Here is a 14,544-nt window from a genome sequence, read left to right on the forward strand (position 1 = left end):
CATGTGGCACCCTCATGCCAGGGTGGCCAGTGACATACAGTAATTGAATGCTGTACACAGATGAGGATACTCCTGCTCTAACCCACAGGCCATTGTCCGTGCCACTGTGCTGTGGGAAATTAAGGGCAAAAGAGTCTCTTTCCCATCCTGTGGTGATTCTGTGCAGCCCTCAGGCAAACCAGCACACCAAGCTGCAGTTTGTGTCTCTGCAGCTGGCTCTTTGATTGCTCCTTCTCTCCATTGGCCACGCTTATACAGCCCTCTCATCTTCCTCAACTCCTCCCTTTCCCTGCCCTCATCTCCTCCCAAATATGGAGCCAAGCCCACACATCATTTCCCCTGGCTCACAGGTTGGCCATGCCTGTGAACAACCTTGGTGTTGCAGCTGGTGTTGGCCCACTCACCTCAGCCTTCCATGGCATTCCTGGTGTCCTCCCCTACTGTTCCTGCCAGGTTCCTCTTTCCAGAATGACCCCAGCTCTTCCTTTGAGTATCTGTGAAGTGTGACCACCTGGCACATCAATCCCCCTTTGCTGCCTGTGAAATCTGGCTCTGCCTTAGGGCACTGGCACTCCAGTCAGGAGCCAGGAGTTTCCCTTGTCATGCTTGGGAGTTTCCCAGATCTGTTCCCTTAGCCCAGACTCTCACCAGGTCCTAATCAGCAGCCCATGTGCATTTGAGCATTCCTCCCAAGGTATCTGCTTTTGTCCTATGCTCTTGCTAGGCTTGATGTACCAGGTTCCTCCAGCCCATGGTGGCTTAGAGCACTCTCCTCTCTGATCAGGCCCTTTGAAGCTTTTTGGAGCTACTCTGTCTCTTTGTGCCCCCAGGCTCATTCTGCAGGTGCCAACCATGGAATTCCTTGCTTTGCCCAGGAGTCAGAATTCAGTCAAAAAGATGGTTCCCTGTGACCAGAGGCAACTTTACTTCATTCAGATAAGTCAACTGTGGTGTCTGCATGCACAGAGAGGAGAGGAGTGTGGTCAGGACAGAGCAGGGTTTTGAACCTGAGGCTGCCTTTGGATCAGCAGGCATTGCCCCAGCAGAAAATAGTTGTGATGCACTGCAGTGTGGCTTGGACCATGGCTGTCCTGCTGCTCAAGATGTGTTCTGACCAAATGTCTGCTGGAGGAGTTCCTTCACTTGAGTAAAGAATTCCAGCAGAATCTTGATGGGAAATAGGCAGGATTTACCTTTGTCCAATGTTGGTACTGGAATTGGTATTGGAGAGGGGGTTGGTCTTGGCCATAGCTTCTGAGAGGATTGTGAGGTGGGAATATACTGACTCCAGGAGTGTGAGGTAATTAGAGAATGACTACATGCTCGAGATGTTGGAGAGGAACCTCCATCTGGGCTCAGATTCATGTGGAATAGGATCCAGTCATAGAAGTACTGAGTGGAGATGTAAATTCCAGGCCGCTTTGCTCTGGCACAGCCTCTTCCCCAGCTGGTAATTCCAATGACCCACCAGTAGTCACTGTTTTTCTCTTGGCACATGAGAGGACCACCGCTGTCACCCTGCATCAGAACACAGAGGATTTAAGGTGTTGGTGGCACCAGCCAGCACTGGGGCTGACTTCTTTTTCTCTCACAGCCCCTGCCAGAGCTGTATTCTGGGCAGAGAAAAGCTCTGCTCAGAGGCTGGACCTCCAGAACTTGGCTGTGAATGGCATGGGGGCCTAGAGGGTAGGGCTCTCTCTGCTGTTCCTGCACAGGACTCCTGGATGTGCAGAGGATGGACCTTTGGCATCTGGACCTCTGCACTGCCAGGAGCACTAGCTGGGCTAGCTGGGCTTTCTGGGCTTTTGGCACAAGAGGAGCCCTGTGCAGGCAGGTGTGGGTGGAGAGTGTGTGGGAAGCCCCCACAGCAGTTGGGGGGAGAGCTGGGGCCGGGAGGGTGAATGAGTGGCCAGGCACAGCAGGTCCTGGGCTGTGTTGGGGTGGTGCTGCCCTGGCTGCTGGTGCTGCTGGGGGCTGAGTGGCTTGTGGCACGTTCCTACCTGGCAGGTGTCGATGGTGCCCTGTGGGTAACCAGCACACACATTGTGGATGTGGATTTTCCCTGAGTACCAGCCACTGCTGTTGCAGAGCTGGAGATCGATGAGCTGGACCTTGGCCTCCTGCAGCTGATCACTTGATTTTTGAGCTGTGAGCAAGAGAAATGAATGAGCCCCCAGCAACTCCTTCCCAGTTCTCCTCCCACGGCTGTCTTGTGGGGGATCCATGGCATGGCTGTGCCTCTGCAGAGGAACTGGAGCTGCTGCCAGCCTTTGGGGAGCAGGCCAGGCCCATCTCTGCAGAGGTGTACATTCTGCAGCCTGACTCCAACTTTGGCCTCTGCTGTAGGGAAGCCCAAGACCTCTCCCCTGTCTGCTGAGTCGGCCCAGGAATCACCCTTGGGGACTCACCTCTTGCAGCAGTGGAACCCCAGCCAGCCACCCAGCAGTTTTGCAGCTCTGACAGTCTCAGTGTGGCATCAGGCATACAGGCCAGCTGGATGTAGGGACTGCACTGGACAGGATGGTCCAATTGCATCAGGGCAATATCATAGCTCATGTCATCATGGTTGTAGTACTGGTGTATCAGCACTTGTTTGACACGGCGCACTTGTGCCCCATGGCCCGGCTGAGTCAACTGAGTGGCCCCGATTACCACATACAACAGGCTGATTGCCCTAGAAGGCATGGAGAGAGGGATGAGAGAGCAGAGACGTGCCACAGCAGCCCAGCAGTTGCCAGACCTTGGCTTGGAAAGGCAGAGAGGGAGCAGTGCTCTGGCAGGTGTGAGTGCCCTGGCACGTCTTAGGCTGGGGGAATGTCAAGCTGGAGGCTGCTAGGAAGCCTTGGCAGGAGCCCAGGCTTCTCCTGAGCACTGTGGCAGCCTGGCTGCCTGAGAGGAAAGGGCATGGGAGTAGCAGGTGATGCTGCTGACAGGGCACCTGCTGGTGTTGTGGGGATGTTCCCATTCCCTGCTCCTCCTTACGTGACCTCATCGAAGCAGTGGGCTGCTGTGAGGACCCACTGTTTGCTGATGAGGGACCCTCCACACAGATGCTTCAGGTGTGGTATCCAGGGATGCTGGATGCTGACAATCCAGGGCCAGGCCCCTAGCTTGGCACCTGTGCCACCCACGACGCGTATCGTGCCGGAGTCATAAGCCACATTGCCGTAGGAATTATTTGTGGGGTGATAGACAGATGGCACAACTCGAAGTCCACAGGTCCCTCTGCAAGCAGAAAGTTGTTTCCATGGTGCTTCATGGCCTGCTGTGGCTCAGGCTGAAGCTCAGCCCTCTGCCCTCCCCACAAGGCCTTGCACGCACAGCAGGCCAGGGAAGCCCATGGGATGTCTGTCCGTGCCAGCACCTGGCTGCTGGCAAGGAACTGAGGCTTCCCATGGTGGGATCTTGTCCTACTGTTGTTTTTCCCTCAGATGCTTTTACAGACTGTTTTGACCTCAGACCATGGCAGACAGTATGCTGAGAAGGGACACCTGACCAAGCCACACTGGGAACCATGGGATCATGGAAGTTAGTAGCATGCTTCCTATATTGTGTCAAGCTTCCAGTTTTCCTTCCCCTTTGGTCAAGACCTTTTCCTTATCAGGACATATCTTGAGTTCGCCTTTCTGACTGGACATTGTGCCCCTATATCTGGCTGCATTTGCCCCACCATAGGAGTCTTTGGAACCTAGCCTCTGTACCTGTGTGACGTTTGTTATTTTCACTGTTAAAGTTTTTTATTTTCTGGATTGTTGCATTGTTCCCATCCCTTCTTACTTACTCCTCCCAGCCAATCCAGGGGAATCAAAGTGAGCTTCTATGCTCATCCCCCATGGTGGAAGCTGTGGCCTGGCCATGGGGGACAGGCGCGTCCCCTCCAGGGAAGGCCGCAAGTGTTGCCATGGCTCCCTCCCAGGGCCTGGGGCCACTTACTCGCAGGTGTACTTGATGCTCTGTGCCAGCCCGGCCACAGTCAGCAGGACGAGGAGGCTGAGCCAATTCATGGCTGCCAGAGGCACGTGTCAGCTGCAAGCACTGAGAGCTCCGTGCAGCAGCACAGCCACAGCCGCAGTGCCTGCAACAGCCGCGCTGCCCGTGGTGCCCTCGGCCCCGGGGCTGATGTCACAGAGAGGTGGGTTCCATGTTCTGGGCCCTGGGGGGTTCTGTGGCACAGGCCCCACTGGGAGAAGAGCTGCATGGATTTAGTGAGCCATGGAATGGTTTGGCCTGGAAGGAACCTTGAAGCTACAACCTGCTACCATGGGCAGGGAGGGCTGGCATGCACTAGACCCACAGTGTTCACAGCTTGGCTCAGAAGCTGTCCTTGAACACTTTGAGGGATGGGGCATTGAAGTACTGAGTCCTGATCAACAGGCTCTGACTGAGGCCAGAACAACAGCCTTGACCAAGAGCTAGACTCTGGATGAGTCTACCAACCAGATGTTCACTCACTGGCAAAACATGGATTTACCTTTCCATACTTAGGGACTGGACAAGGTCGTATCTCACCTTGTTTGGGGGGGTGTAGGATCACAAACAACTTCCTTGACTCCACCTGAAGCCCTCCAAGGCCTTGGGGGAATCCCAGTAGCAGACTGAAACACCATGTTACTGCACTAGAAGTTTTGGTACATTGTTTATTCAATGGTATAAAAACGGAGACCTGTCACAGACAGTCAGAAACCTCACATCCTGTAGGGGAAAGTACCCGCAGGATTTCCCAGTTGCTCTCTGTGGTTCCCCAGTCCTTCACTATGACAGTGGCTTTCCCCCAGTTGATGGGCAGGCCTGGGTGATGGTCAAGGCTTAGGGTAACTTGTGATGTGTCTTTCTTCATCACTGTAGGCAGTTGTTTATGGTAATGATTACATGCATTGCACAGTTTATCCTTTTGCAATTCTTTGCTGGTTTGAATTTTGTAAATTACATTTGTTCATGAGGTTGGTGTCTGTGTCTTCTGTGCTGATCCTGCCTACATGAAAAACAGGCATCCACAGCTGCTCTGTGTAACCCATGACAATATATCAGCAAGAATTCCTCAAATTCCTCACAGTCAAGAATTCCTTTACATGATCTCAGCTGAAGCTGCTCGCTGTTCCTGTAAAGCCATTGTCCCTTGTCCTTTTAGGACCTGCCCTTGTAAGAAGGCTCTCTGCTGCTTTCTTTAGGTCTCTGTTCTTGCAGGATGAGGCTGTGCAGTCCCCAGGGCAGGCAGCGGCTGAGGAATCCATTTGGGGCAGGGAGCTGGGTGTGCAGCTGCAGTGCCAGCTGCAGATTGAGCTCTGGCTGGCAGCAGCCTGGGACCAGAGGCTGCTCACCCTTTGCATGACAGAGGGCACAGGGAGCAGGTCAGGGGAATGGACACTTATTGGAGTTTGGGATTTTTTTTCCCCTCTCCTTTTCTTTTCTCTCAGGGAATTTTCTCCCATTTGTTGCCTAAGAGATGGGAACAACAGATACTTAAGAGAGGCAAAAGATATAGCCAAGGAGGAGTGGGAAGGGTGCAGTTTGCTACTGTCTCTGAGCAGTGAAGTTCTCTTGGGAAGTGCTGAGATACTGTGAGATTTTGGCTGGGGTTGAGGCTAGGCTCAGCTCGTCACTCTCTCACTCTCAGGGCTGGAGGGGAACAGTCTGGTTTGCTGCTGCTGTGAGGTAAATTTGCTGCCACAGTGGAATTCTGTCCTGAACTGCTTTTCTCCTTTCTGTGGGTGAGCTTCTGCTTGCAAGAGTGTCTGTTGAACAGGGACCTTTCCAACACCCAGCCTCACTGGGAAGGTGATCCTGACTCCTTTCCCCTTCCCAGAAGGCATCTCCCAGCAGCTCGTGGCTGATGCTTGCAGTAGCCTGGCAGCCACTGCCCAGCTGTGCTGTTTTATGCCAATGATTTAGGCTTTTCTACTACACATTAACCTGACATTCCGTGCCTGCCCAAACACTGAGTGGCTTCTAGCATGGCTCTGGAATCTTTGCTACACTTTGTTTGTCACTCTGGGATGGGCCTGCCTCTCCTGTTCCAGTCTGTTTCTCCAAGGTTCCTGCTGTAGTCCATTCAGCTTTCTGAGTGGCACTGAGACTGGCTGCTTCCTGTGAGTTTCCAAAGGAAGCCCCTTCTCCATCTCTTCCGCCATTACCATGTGGAGCAAGGTGGCTGAGCTCATGCCAAAGCGCCCCCTGCAGCCGTGGGGGAATAATTGCACCCACCCTGCCCGGCCAGGAGCCACCAGCGCCCCTGCTGGCCGTGACTGGAACTGCAGTGAAGGGGTAGCACCGGCGGCCGAGAAAAGGCTGGGACTGGGTTTCTGTTTCTGTTCTGTTTGTTGTTGCTGCTGTTGCTGTTCTTTGTTTGCCTTGTTATACATACTAGTAAAGAACTGTTATTCCTGTTCTCATATCTTTGCCTGAAAACCCAGTAATTTCAAAGTTATAATAATTTGGAGAAAAGGGGATCATATTTTCCATTCCAGATGAGGTTCCCGCCTTCCTTGGCAGATACCTGTCCTTTAAACCAGGACAACACTGAGAGCTACAGCAGGAGCCGGTGGCTCTTTATGGAATGAGACATCTGCAACTCTGCTGACAGAACCTCAGAGTGGAATGAGTGCAGAAACCTGCTCTGAGTGAGTGAGAGTGGCATGGGTGGGTAATCGAACACCATACCTGGCAGCTCACTGAAGCAACCCTTGTCCCTGGAATGGTCACACGGGGGAGTTTCTTCAGCACTATGGTGGCCCAAATGGAATGTAGAGGAGTACCTCTGGAGCCCCCCTCCTCCAAATGCACAGCTTCTGGGATTTTCAGGGCAGGAAGGAGACAGAGGAGTAGTGCTATAACTCCATGTGCAGAGTCTTTGTAAATTATAAGGGTGCATTTGAGCCTCTCTATTGTTGTGACATTTGATGTAGATTTGGTGAAATCATGGGTAGTGGGTGGAGAAGGAATGCACAGCATGATCAGCCTAAGGTGGCCACACAAGAGTTGTGGAGGCCTCCATAATTTCTGAGGTGGAGAGGCTCAAGTCTCTGCTTGAAGCTTTTGGAGACAGGCACAGGGAGAGCCTTGTGTCCCTTGTGCCACAAAATGGGTGCTAAAGCACACACAGAAGGAGGTGGAAACACCTTCTTGGTGTTATAGATAATGAGATACTTGGATCTTGCGGTTAAGGAATGAATATTGTGTGAATATTAAGAGAAGCTTTATTGATGTATAGATATGTTATTGTAGTTTAGATGTCCTCTGTTCTCCCCACAGTTCGCTTTTCCACCCCCCTGCTCTGCATTGTCACCATCAGACAACCTAGGTTGTCTTAGACAAGTACAAAGAAGGCGTGTACATGTGCCCATTACCTGGGGCAGTTGGTAGTGGAAGAGCTTGTCACTAAGGGGCGTGGCATGATAACACCTGACCCTCCAATCAAGTTACAAGAAAGCAGTCTCCATCAATAAACGGCAAAGAAGAGCTGACTGACTGACTTTGGGAGGGGCCAGGGTTGGCTGATGCAACCCCCCCAAGAGTATAAAAGACTGAGCATCCATCTTGAGAAGGAAGCGGCCATGTGGGAGGCAGCCAAAAAGGCAGTTCCCAGCACTGCAACTTTTTCCTTATTTAGTCCTTTTGTTGTATTTTTGTTAAGGTTTAGTAAACCTCCTACAATTTTTCAAGTGAGCAGTTGTCTCTCGCTTTGGCATGCAAAAAGGGGTTTCACATGCCTTGAAGTGTTTGATATGATGGGAAATATCCCTGGTTTACATGAGGAGATGTCTGTGGCTGAGGTTATACAGAACTGGGAGAAATTGTTTGGACACCAGAATTTACCAAGACAATGCAATAAGATTGTTCTAGGATGATTGGGTGGCTCTGAGATGGTCTGCTCACTGGGCAGGGTAATGGCCAACTTCAGCTCTGAGAGACACTCTTGCACTCAGTGTCTTCAGTGAGCAGGCAGCTTCTGACATCAGGAAATATTTGAAGAAGCTTATGCCAGAGTGGGAGGGACCAGTACTGATATGGGGTGGTTGTTCTGAAACAGAGTGAAAATTTAAGAGGGTAAAAATCCATTTTGGATTTAGGTGAAATGTGCTATTTTGAATTATTTGGTCTGTAGCTTGCTTGCATAGATGAAATATGTTGTTTAGTCTCTTAACTCTGTGCTGTGCTTAAGACTGCCTGTTCTCGCAAAAAGCCTGTGCTTGCAAAGCTGTCTCAGCCAAGGAAAAAGAATGAGAATTTTCAAGCTGGAAAGAAAGATAAGGGGGTGCCCCTTGAACTTTGAAAAAAAGACAAGAGCCAAAGCTGAAGCTGCAGGAGATGGACAGGATGACCCGGGAGTTCTTTCTGTACAAGGACTGGTAAAAAAAACTAGCTGCAAGTGTAATGCAAAACCAGTAAAATGAATATGCATGAACCTATTGTGAACCTATATGCATATGTACAAGTAAGGGGTATTAAAAAAAAGGTTCGGAATTCTCAGGGGTGCACATATCCTTTAGGGGAAACAATCCCCACATGCATCCAGCTCTGTAATAAATATACCAGCTTTACAATTTTTACAAGTTGTGGAGATAGGTTTTTTTCCGTAAATCATTTTGGCGAGCCAGCCAGAAGGCCATCTCCGTCCTCACAGGGGTGGAGTGGAGGTGGGCCTCCTAGGTGCACCCTGGGATTTTCCCTGGAGGAGCTCCGCTCTGTCTCGGCTTGCCTCCTTCGAGGACAGACCTGCTGGTGTGCAGGATAAATGGTGTGGATAAATGGTATGTATATCAAAGGGCCCCCAGGGAGAGAGAGGTAGGGCTGCTGATAGGTTGCTCAGAGACATCTGAGTGCACAGCCTTGTCCCTGTGCTTGCAGGCATCCATTGGCTGAGAGCACAGTTTGTGGCGGAGGTCCCTTAGTTGATAGAGTGATAGGGGAACTGGGGATGGGTGCATTGTTCGATAGAGTGACCACTAGTGACTGTGGAGGTGGGTCGAGCGAACCCGAACTTTGTGTGTTTGTGGTGCCTGGGCATTGTGGTTAATGTTAATGTGTTTGTAACTGTGTGAGTGCATGGTGTATGAGAAAGTGAGTGAGGATATTATTGTGTTTAAAGGTGGTTATTCTTGTAGACTGTGCACATTTTAACCGTGGCTAGATGAACTCTGGGGGTTCCTCTGGCCCAATGGCTTGGACTTGATCCCTGGCAGTTTGTGAATCCAGTAAATCACTGGATCCAGTTAATAATTTTACTCTGTGCTGTTATTTTGATTGTGTCCAGAGTGTGTGAAGACCAGAAGAAGCTAATGTGGGTAGAGGCTGAAGTGTTGTGTGCTGTGTTGTGTTGAGAAAAGCGGGTACTTTGAGACATACCTCTTTTTCCCAGTGAGTTTGTGTGGTTCTTCCCCGGCATTGTGGTAATTTGATTCTTGGGATTGTATGGTTGTGGTTGTGGAGGATTTTGTTTGCAATAAGTGTAGCATTTTACAAAGAAAAACTACAGTATGGTGATTTATGTTTAACTGTGGTAAAATGAACTAAAGGATTCCAGGAATTCCCCTCCACAGCAACTTAAGCCCTTACTCTTGTGAATTTGAGATACTGGGGGGGGGAGGAAGGTCTGTGTTTGTGGGCATATCAGAGTTTTTGCTGTAGCAGGCACAGCCTTTTGTAAGGCAGCAAAGTGAGTGTCAGTGGAAGATTGAAGATTGCATTTTGCAGGAAGAGAACTGGGTAAGACAGATTTTGTAAAGCAGAGTTTAGGTGGAGGAGACCAAGACAGGCTCTTTGTCATTTTTGTTACTCTAAGCAAACAGAGGCTACTCAGAGAGATATAAGAATTTTAGTAGCAACCGGTCACAAGAAGCAAAGAAGTAATAGGGTGTTTGAATTATTAGAAAAGAGAATTTCAAGTAATTTAAGAAACCCAGCACAAATAATTAAAGCTGAGTGTGCTCAGCCTATTTTTCTACCTCAAGACTTTGAATTAAGGCAACGAGTTTAGATGGAGTAGAAAGATGGGGACTAAAAAAATTGACTTTTTAGTAGACACGGGGGCAACATACTCGGTGTTAAATAAAGCCTTGATGCCTATAACAGATGATTATGTTATGGTAACGGGGCAACTGGCCAATCTGAAAAACATACTTTGCAAACCGTCAAAATATTCATAGGTTTTTATATATGTCCAACTTTCCAAAAGCCCTTTTAGGTAGGGATTTGTTGGAGCAGCTGGAAGCCAAGATCACATTTAAAGACGGGGAGGTTATTTTGGAGGCAAAGGATCAACAATTCGTAGACATACTAAACTTAATTTTAACAATTAGTGAAACTGACATTGAAAATATGGATGAAATTAACAAGAAAATAATGGATCTGGAGTTTCCTGGGGTATGGGCCTCTAACATACCAAGGAGGGCAGAGAATACACTTCCTGTGCAAGTTAAGGAAAACAACCAGTTAGGGTCAGGCAGTAAAAGCCTGATCTGCACCCGGTGGTGGCAAACCCATACACCTTGCTAACATGTTTGACACCTGAACTAACCTGGTTTACCATTTTAGATCTGAAAGATGCCTTCTTTTGCTTCCCTATCCACGAAGCCAGCCAGAAAATTTTTGCATTCAAATGGAAAAGCCCTAAAAGTGGGCACAAAACCCAGTTCACATGGACTGGGTTGCCTCAAGGCTTCAAAAATTCCCCCACTCTGGGAAACAACTTGCAAAAGATCTAGAGTCCTGGGAAGCTCCACAGGAAGAAGGAAGGCTATTGCAGTATGTGGATGATCTTCTAGTAGCCACACTGACGAGGGAAGCATGTATGGCCTGGACAGTAAGCCTTTTGAATTTCCTTGGACTACAAGGATCCAGAGTATCAAAGAAAAAGGCACAGGTAGCCAAACAGAAAGTAATCTACCTGGGGTATGAGGTCAGTATTGGGCAATGGACTTTAGGGCAGGCTCTCAAGGAAGCCATATGCCAAACCCCAAAACCCAAAACGACAAAGGAACTCCGAACTTTCTTAGGTGTGGCAGGGTGGTGCTGGCTGTGGGTTTAAAACTACGGACTGCTCATCAGACACCTCTATGCTCTTATGCCAATGAAAATAGAGATCTCCAGTGGACAAAGGAAGCCACATGGGCCCTTCACCAGCTAAAGAGTGCCCTCATGTCAGCTCCAGCCCTGGGACTTCCAGATGTAAGTAAACCATTCTTTCTTTTTTCCCATAAAAAACAGGGACTTGCCCTGGGAATATTGGCTCAGGACTTGGGTCCATACTGGAGGGCAGTTGCTTACTTCTCCAAGGAACTAGATGTGATGGCCAAAGGATAGCCAGGTTGCCTCAGAGCTGTAGCAGCAGTCATGCTGAATGTTCAAGAAACACGCAAGTTTACCCTGGGACAGAAAATGACTGTGCTAGTGTCCCATACAGTGTCCGCAGTACTGGAAGTAAAGGCGGCCACTGGCTTTCACCATAGAGATTCCTGAAATAGCAGGCCATCATGGTAGAGCAAGATGATGTAGAGACAGTGGTGACTAATATTGTCAACCCAGCTTCTTTCTCAGTGGAAATCAAGGAGAAGGAGTACACCATGATTGCCTGGAGACTATTGAAGCTATTTATTCCAGCCTCCCAGACTTAAAGGACACTCCTTGGGACGATGCAGAGACCTGGTTCACTGATGGAAGTAGTTACATTGATAGTGGAAAGTGATCTACCTGGGGTATGATGTCAGTACATGCTGGATATGCAGTCACTACCTGCAGAGAGGTAATAGAATCTGGACCCTTACCAACAGGCACCTCTGCACAGAAGGCCAAGATAATTGCACTGACCTGAGCCTTGGAAATGGCAAAAGGAAAGAGAATAAACTCTATACAGACTTGAGGTATGCATTGGGACTTGTGCATACACATGGAGCCATCTGGAGAGAGAGGGGACTGCTAACCTCGCAAGGAAAGAACATCAAACATGAGAGATAATCCGGCTGCTGGAAGCAGTTCAGCTGCCTGAAAAGGTAGCAATTATGCATATTAAGGCACACCAGAGAGTGAGCTCAGAATTGGAGGAAGGAAATGAACTGGAGGATAGAGAGGCAAAGGAAGCAGTGAAAGGTGAGGTAATTATTGAAGGAGGTCTAATTCCAGATGGACAATTTTCCCTTGAAGGTAAGCCAGAATATAATAAGAAACATAGAAAACTAATCAAAGACCAAAAAGGGACATACAACCAAGAGGGGTGGGCTACCATTGAAGGGAAGCTGGTAATCCCTTCCTATTTGTTGTGGTCACTAGTAAGGGAGGAGCGCCAGAAAACACACTGGGGAGTAAAAGCCCTGAAAAACTATTTGATTGAAAGAATTGTTGCCAGGAATTTATGCGCCACTATTGCTCAAGTGACCTGACAGTGCGATCTTTGCCTCCAGACTAATCCCAAGAACACCCCCAGACCAAAACTTGTTCAGATTGGGAGGGATCATGGGCCTGGACAGCAGGGGCATATTGACTTTTCAGAATTTCCAGAGAAAGGGGGGTATTGGTATTTATTAGTATTGACAGATACATTTTCAGGGTGGCCAGAAGCATTCCCCAACAGAACTATCAAGGCTCAAGAGCTGACCAGGGTATTATTACAAGAAATAATAGCACGCTTCAGAGTTCCAGCCACAATATCCTCAGATAGAGGACTACATTTCATTTCCAGAATAGTGCAGCAGATACTAATCTGTATCCACCAGTAGTCACCTGGGCATAGATTGGAAACTTCATACTCCATACCATCCCCAACTGAGCAGCCAGGTGGAGAAAATGAATCATTTGATAAAGCAGCAAGACTGGGGCAGGAAGTTAATCTACCCTGGCCCCACCGGCACTGATGTGAATTTGAACTAAACCTAGAGCCAAAGAAAGGCTGAGTCCCTTTGGCATGCTTTATGGAAGATCATATGGAATACAAAAGGGGATGTCCACCCACATTGGGGAGGTAATATTAGCTAACTATATGGTGGCTTTAAATAAAAAGCTCGGATAAATTGAAAAACATATGGCTGGAACTCGGAGCAGGGAGCTAGATGGACCAGTACATAAAATGCAGTCTGGGTATTATGTTGTAGTCTCTTACAGAAAAGACTTTGGACCCACAGTGAGAAGGACCATTCCAAGTGCTTCTCACCACCTTCACCACAATCAAGATCAAGGAGCAGAGTGCCTGGATCCACCACTCTCGAGTGAAGAATGCCCCAGAAGCCCCTTGGAAAGTGACAGCAGGAGACAATGAACTGAGACTAAAACTTACTTGGGCAAAATGAATATATTGTGGCCAGGGGTAGTGCAATTTCATTTACAGAATTGTTTTGTATATAATTGTAATTGGAGTTTGGGATTAGAGAATACCTCTATCCAAAATGATGCTGAATGGCCTTGGTCTCTGGCTTTTAATCAGTATACTGGATCCATGGCAGAACCTTCTGAGATAAAAGATTTAAACCTATCCACTGTAGTAATCCATGGGAATCAGATATATGAGGAGCAGGAGTGGCAGGAAGAGGAACTGTGGACACTTCAAGGGATCAGAGGAGAAGAAATAAGGGTAGGATGCTGGGTGGTCAATGGGACCACTCATGAGAGACCAAATCAAATTAGTGTTTCAGCCTCTGCTGTATACAGGCACTGGGAGGTTTGTGATAGCCCAAGTAAATCAGACTGTTTGTGTAATTTCACATTAATACAGCCTGTAGAAGTGATTTGTGTTTGGGCTCATGATGCTTTTGGGCTCTCATTTAAATTTAAAATAGATTCTATACCTTCTACAACGGCAAGACCTCCTACCACTCACACCAGTACTCAAGCAGTTCAGACCCAAACCAAGCTTGAACCTAAAGTACATGAAATATGCCCATATGTAGTGAGGAATATGGGTCAACAGCAACTGTTATTCAATCCAGAGTGGTCTCTCAAATGTCTTGAATTGCTAATGCAAATTAACATCTCAGAAATCCAACCAGCCTGCTCCTCTTTCCTAAGGACATCCTTTGAGGCTGGACAACGTGGTTACAGAGACAAGTACACCTCAGGAGCAGAGGAAGAAGGGATCTAACTGGGATATTAGGGGCAGGATTGGGAGTTTTAAATGGAATTGATACAGAAATACTGATGAACAAGCTGGCCACTGCAGCAGGTGGTCTAGCAAAATTAAAACAGCCCCTACAGTCATCTCTATTGGCATTAGGAACTAGCCAGTGGCAGATTTCAAAAATAATGTCAAAGTGGGAAAAGACCAGGGACCAAGACAACAAGTTAATAGTAGAAGTGCTTAGTACGGTTCAAGATAATGTGTCTTTAGCTTTCAGTTGTATACAAGCATAGCTATGGATGTAGGCAACAGCAGCTTTGATCATATGGGAAAGGGGTGAAGGTGATTTTTTTTGAAGCTGAAATTCGAAAGATGGTCTGGGATAATGATTTTGAAAGAAAGTCTCAGTCCTGGTGGACTATGGTAAATTTTACCTATGATCCTGCTTCTAATATGGCGATTGCATTTGTGCTTACTATACGTAATGCCACTGTTTATGTTATCCA

The 14,544-nt window shown here is 48.3% G+C and overlaps 1 protein-coding gene across 1 annotated transcript; it reads right to left on the bottom strand.

Moving 5' to 3' along the window:
• Positions 1-1,098: 1,098 nt before the first annotated feature.
• Positions 1,099-3,857, bottom strand: LOC115484943 (acrosin-like). The gene is given in 5 exon segments (XM_050973062.1): positions 1,099-1,518; positions 2,001-2,146; positions 2,409-2,674; positions 2,983-3,283; positions 3,782-3,857. Coding segments are annotated over 5 exon segments (1,209 nt in total).
• Positions 3,858-14,544: the final 10,687 nt, after the last annotated feature.

The sequence above is a fragment of the Serinus canaria genome, chromosome 3, assembly GCF_022539315.1.
Source record: "Serinus canaria isolate serCan28SL12 chromosome 3, serCan2020, whole genome shotgun sequence".
NCBI lineage: Eukaryota > Metazoa > Chordata > Aves > Passeriformes > Fringillidae > Serinus > Serinus canaria.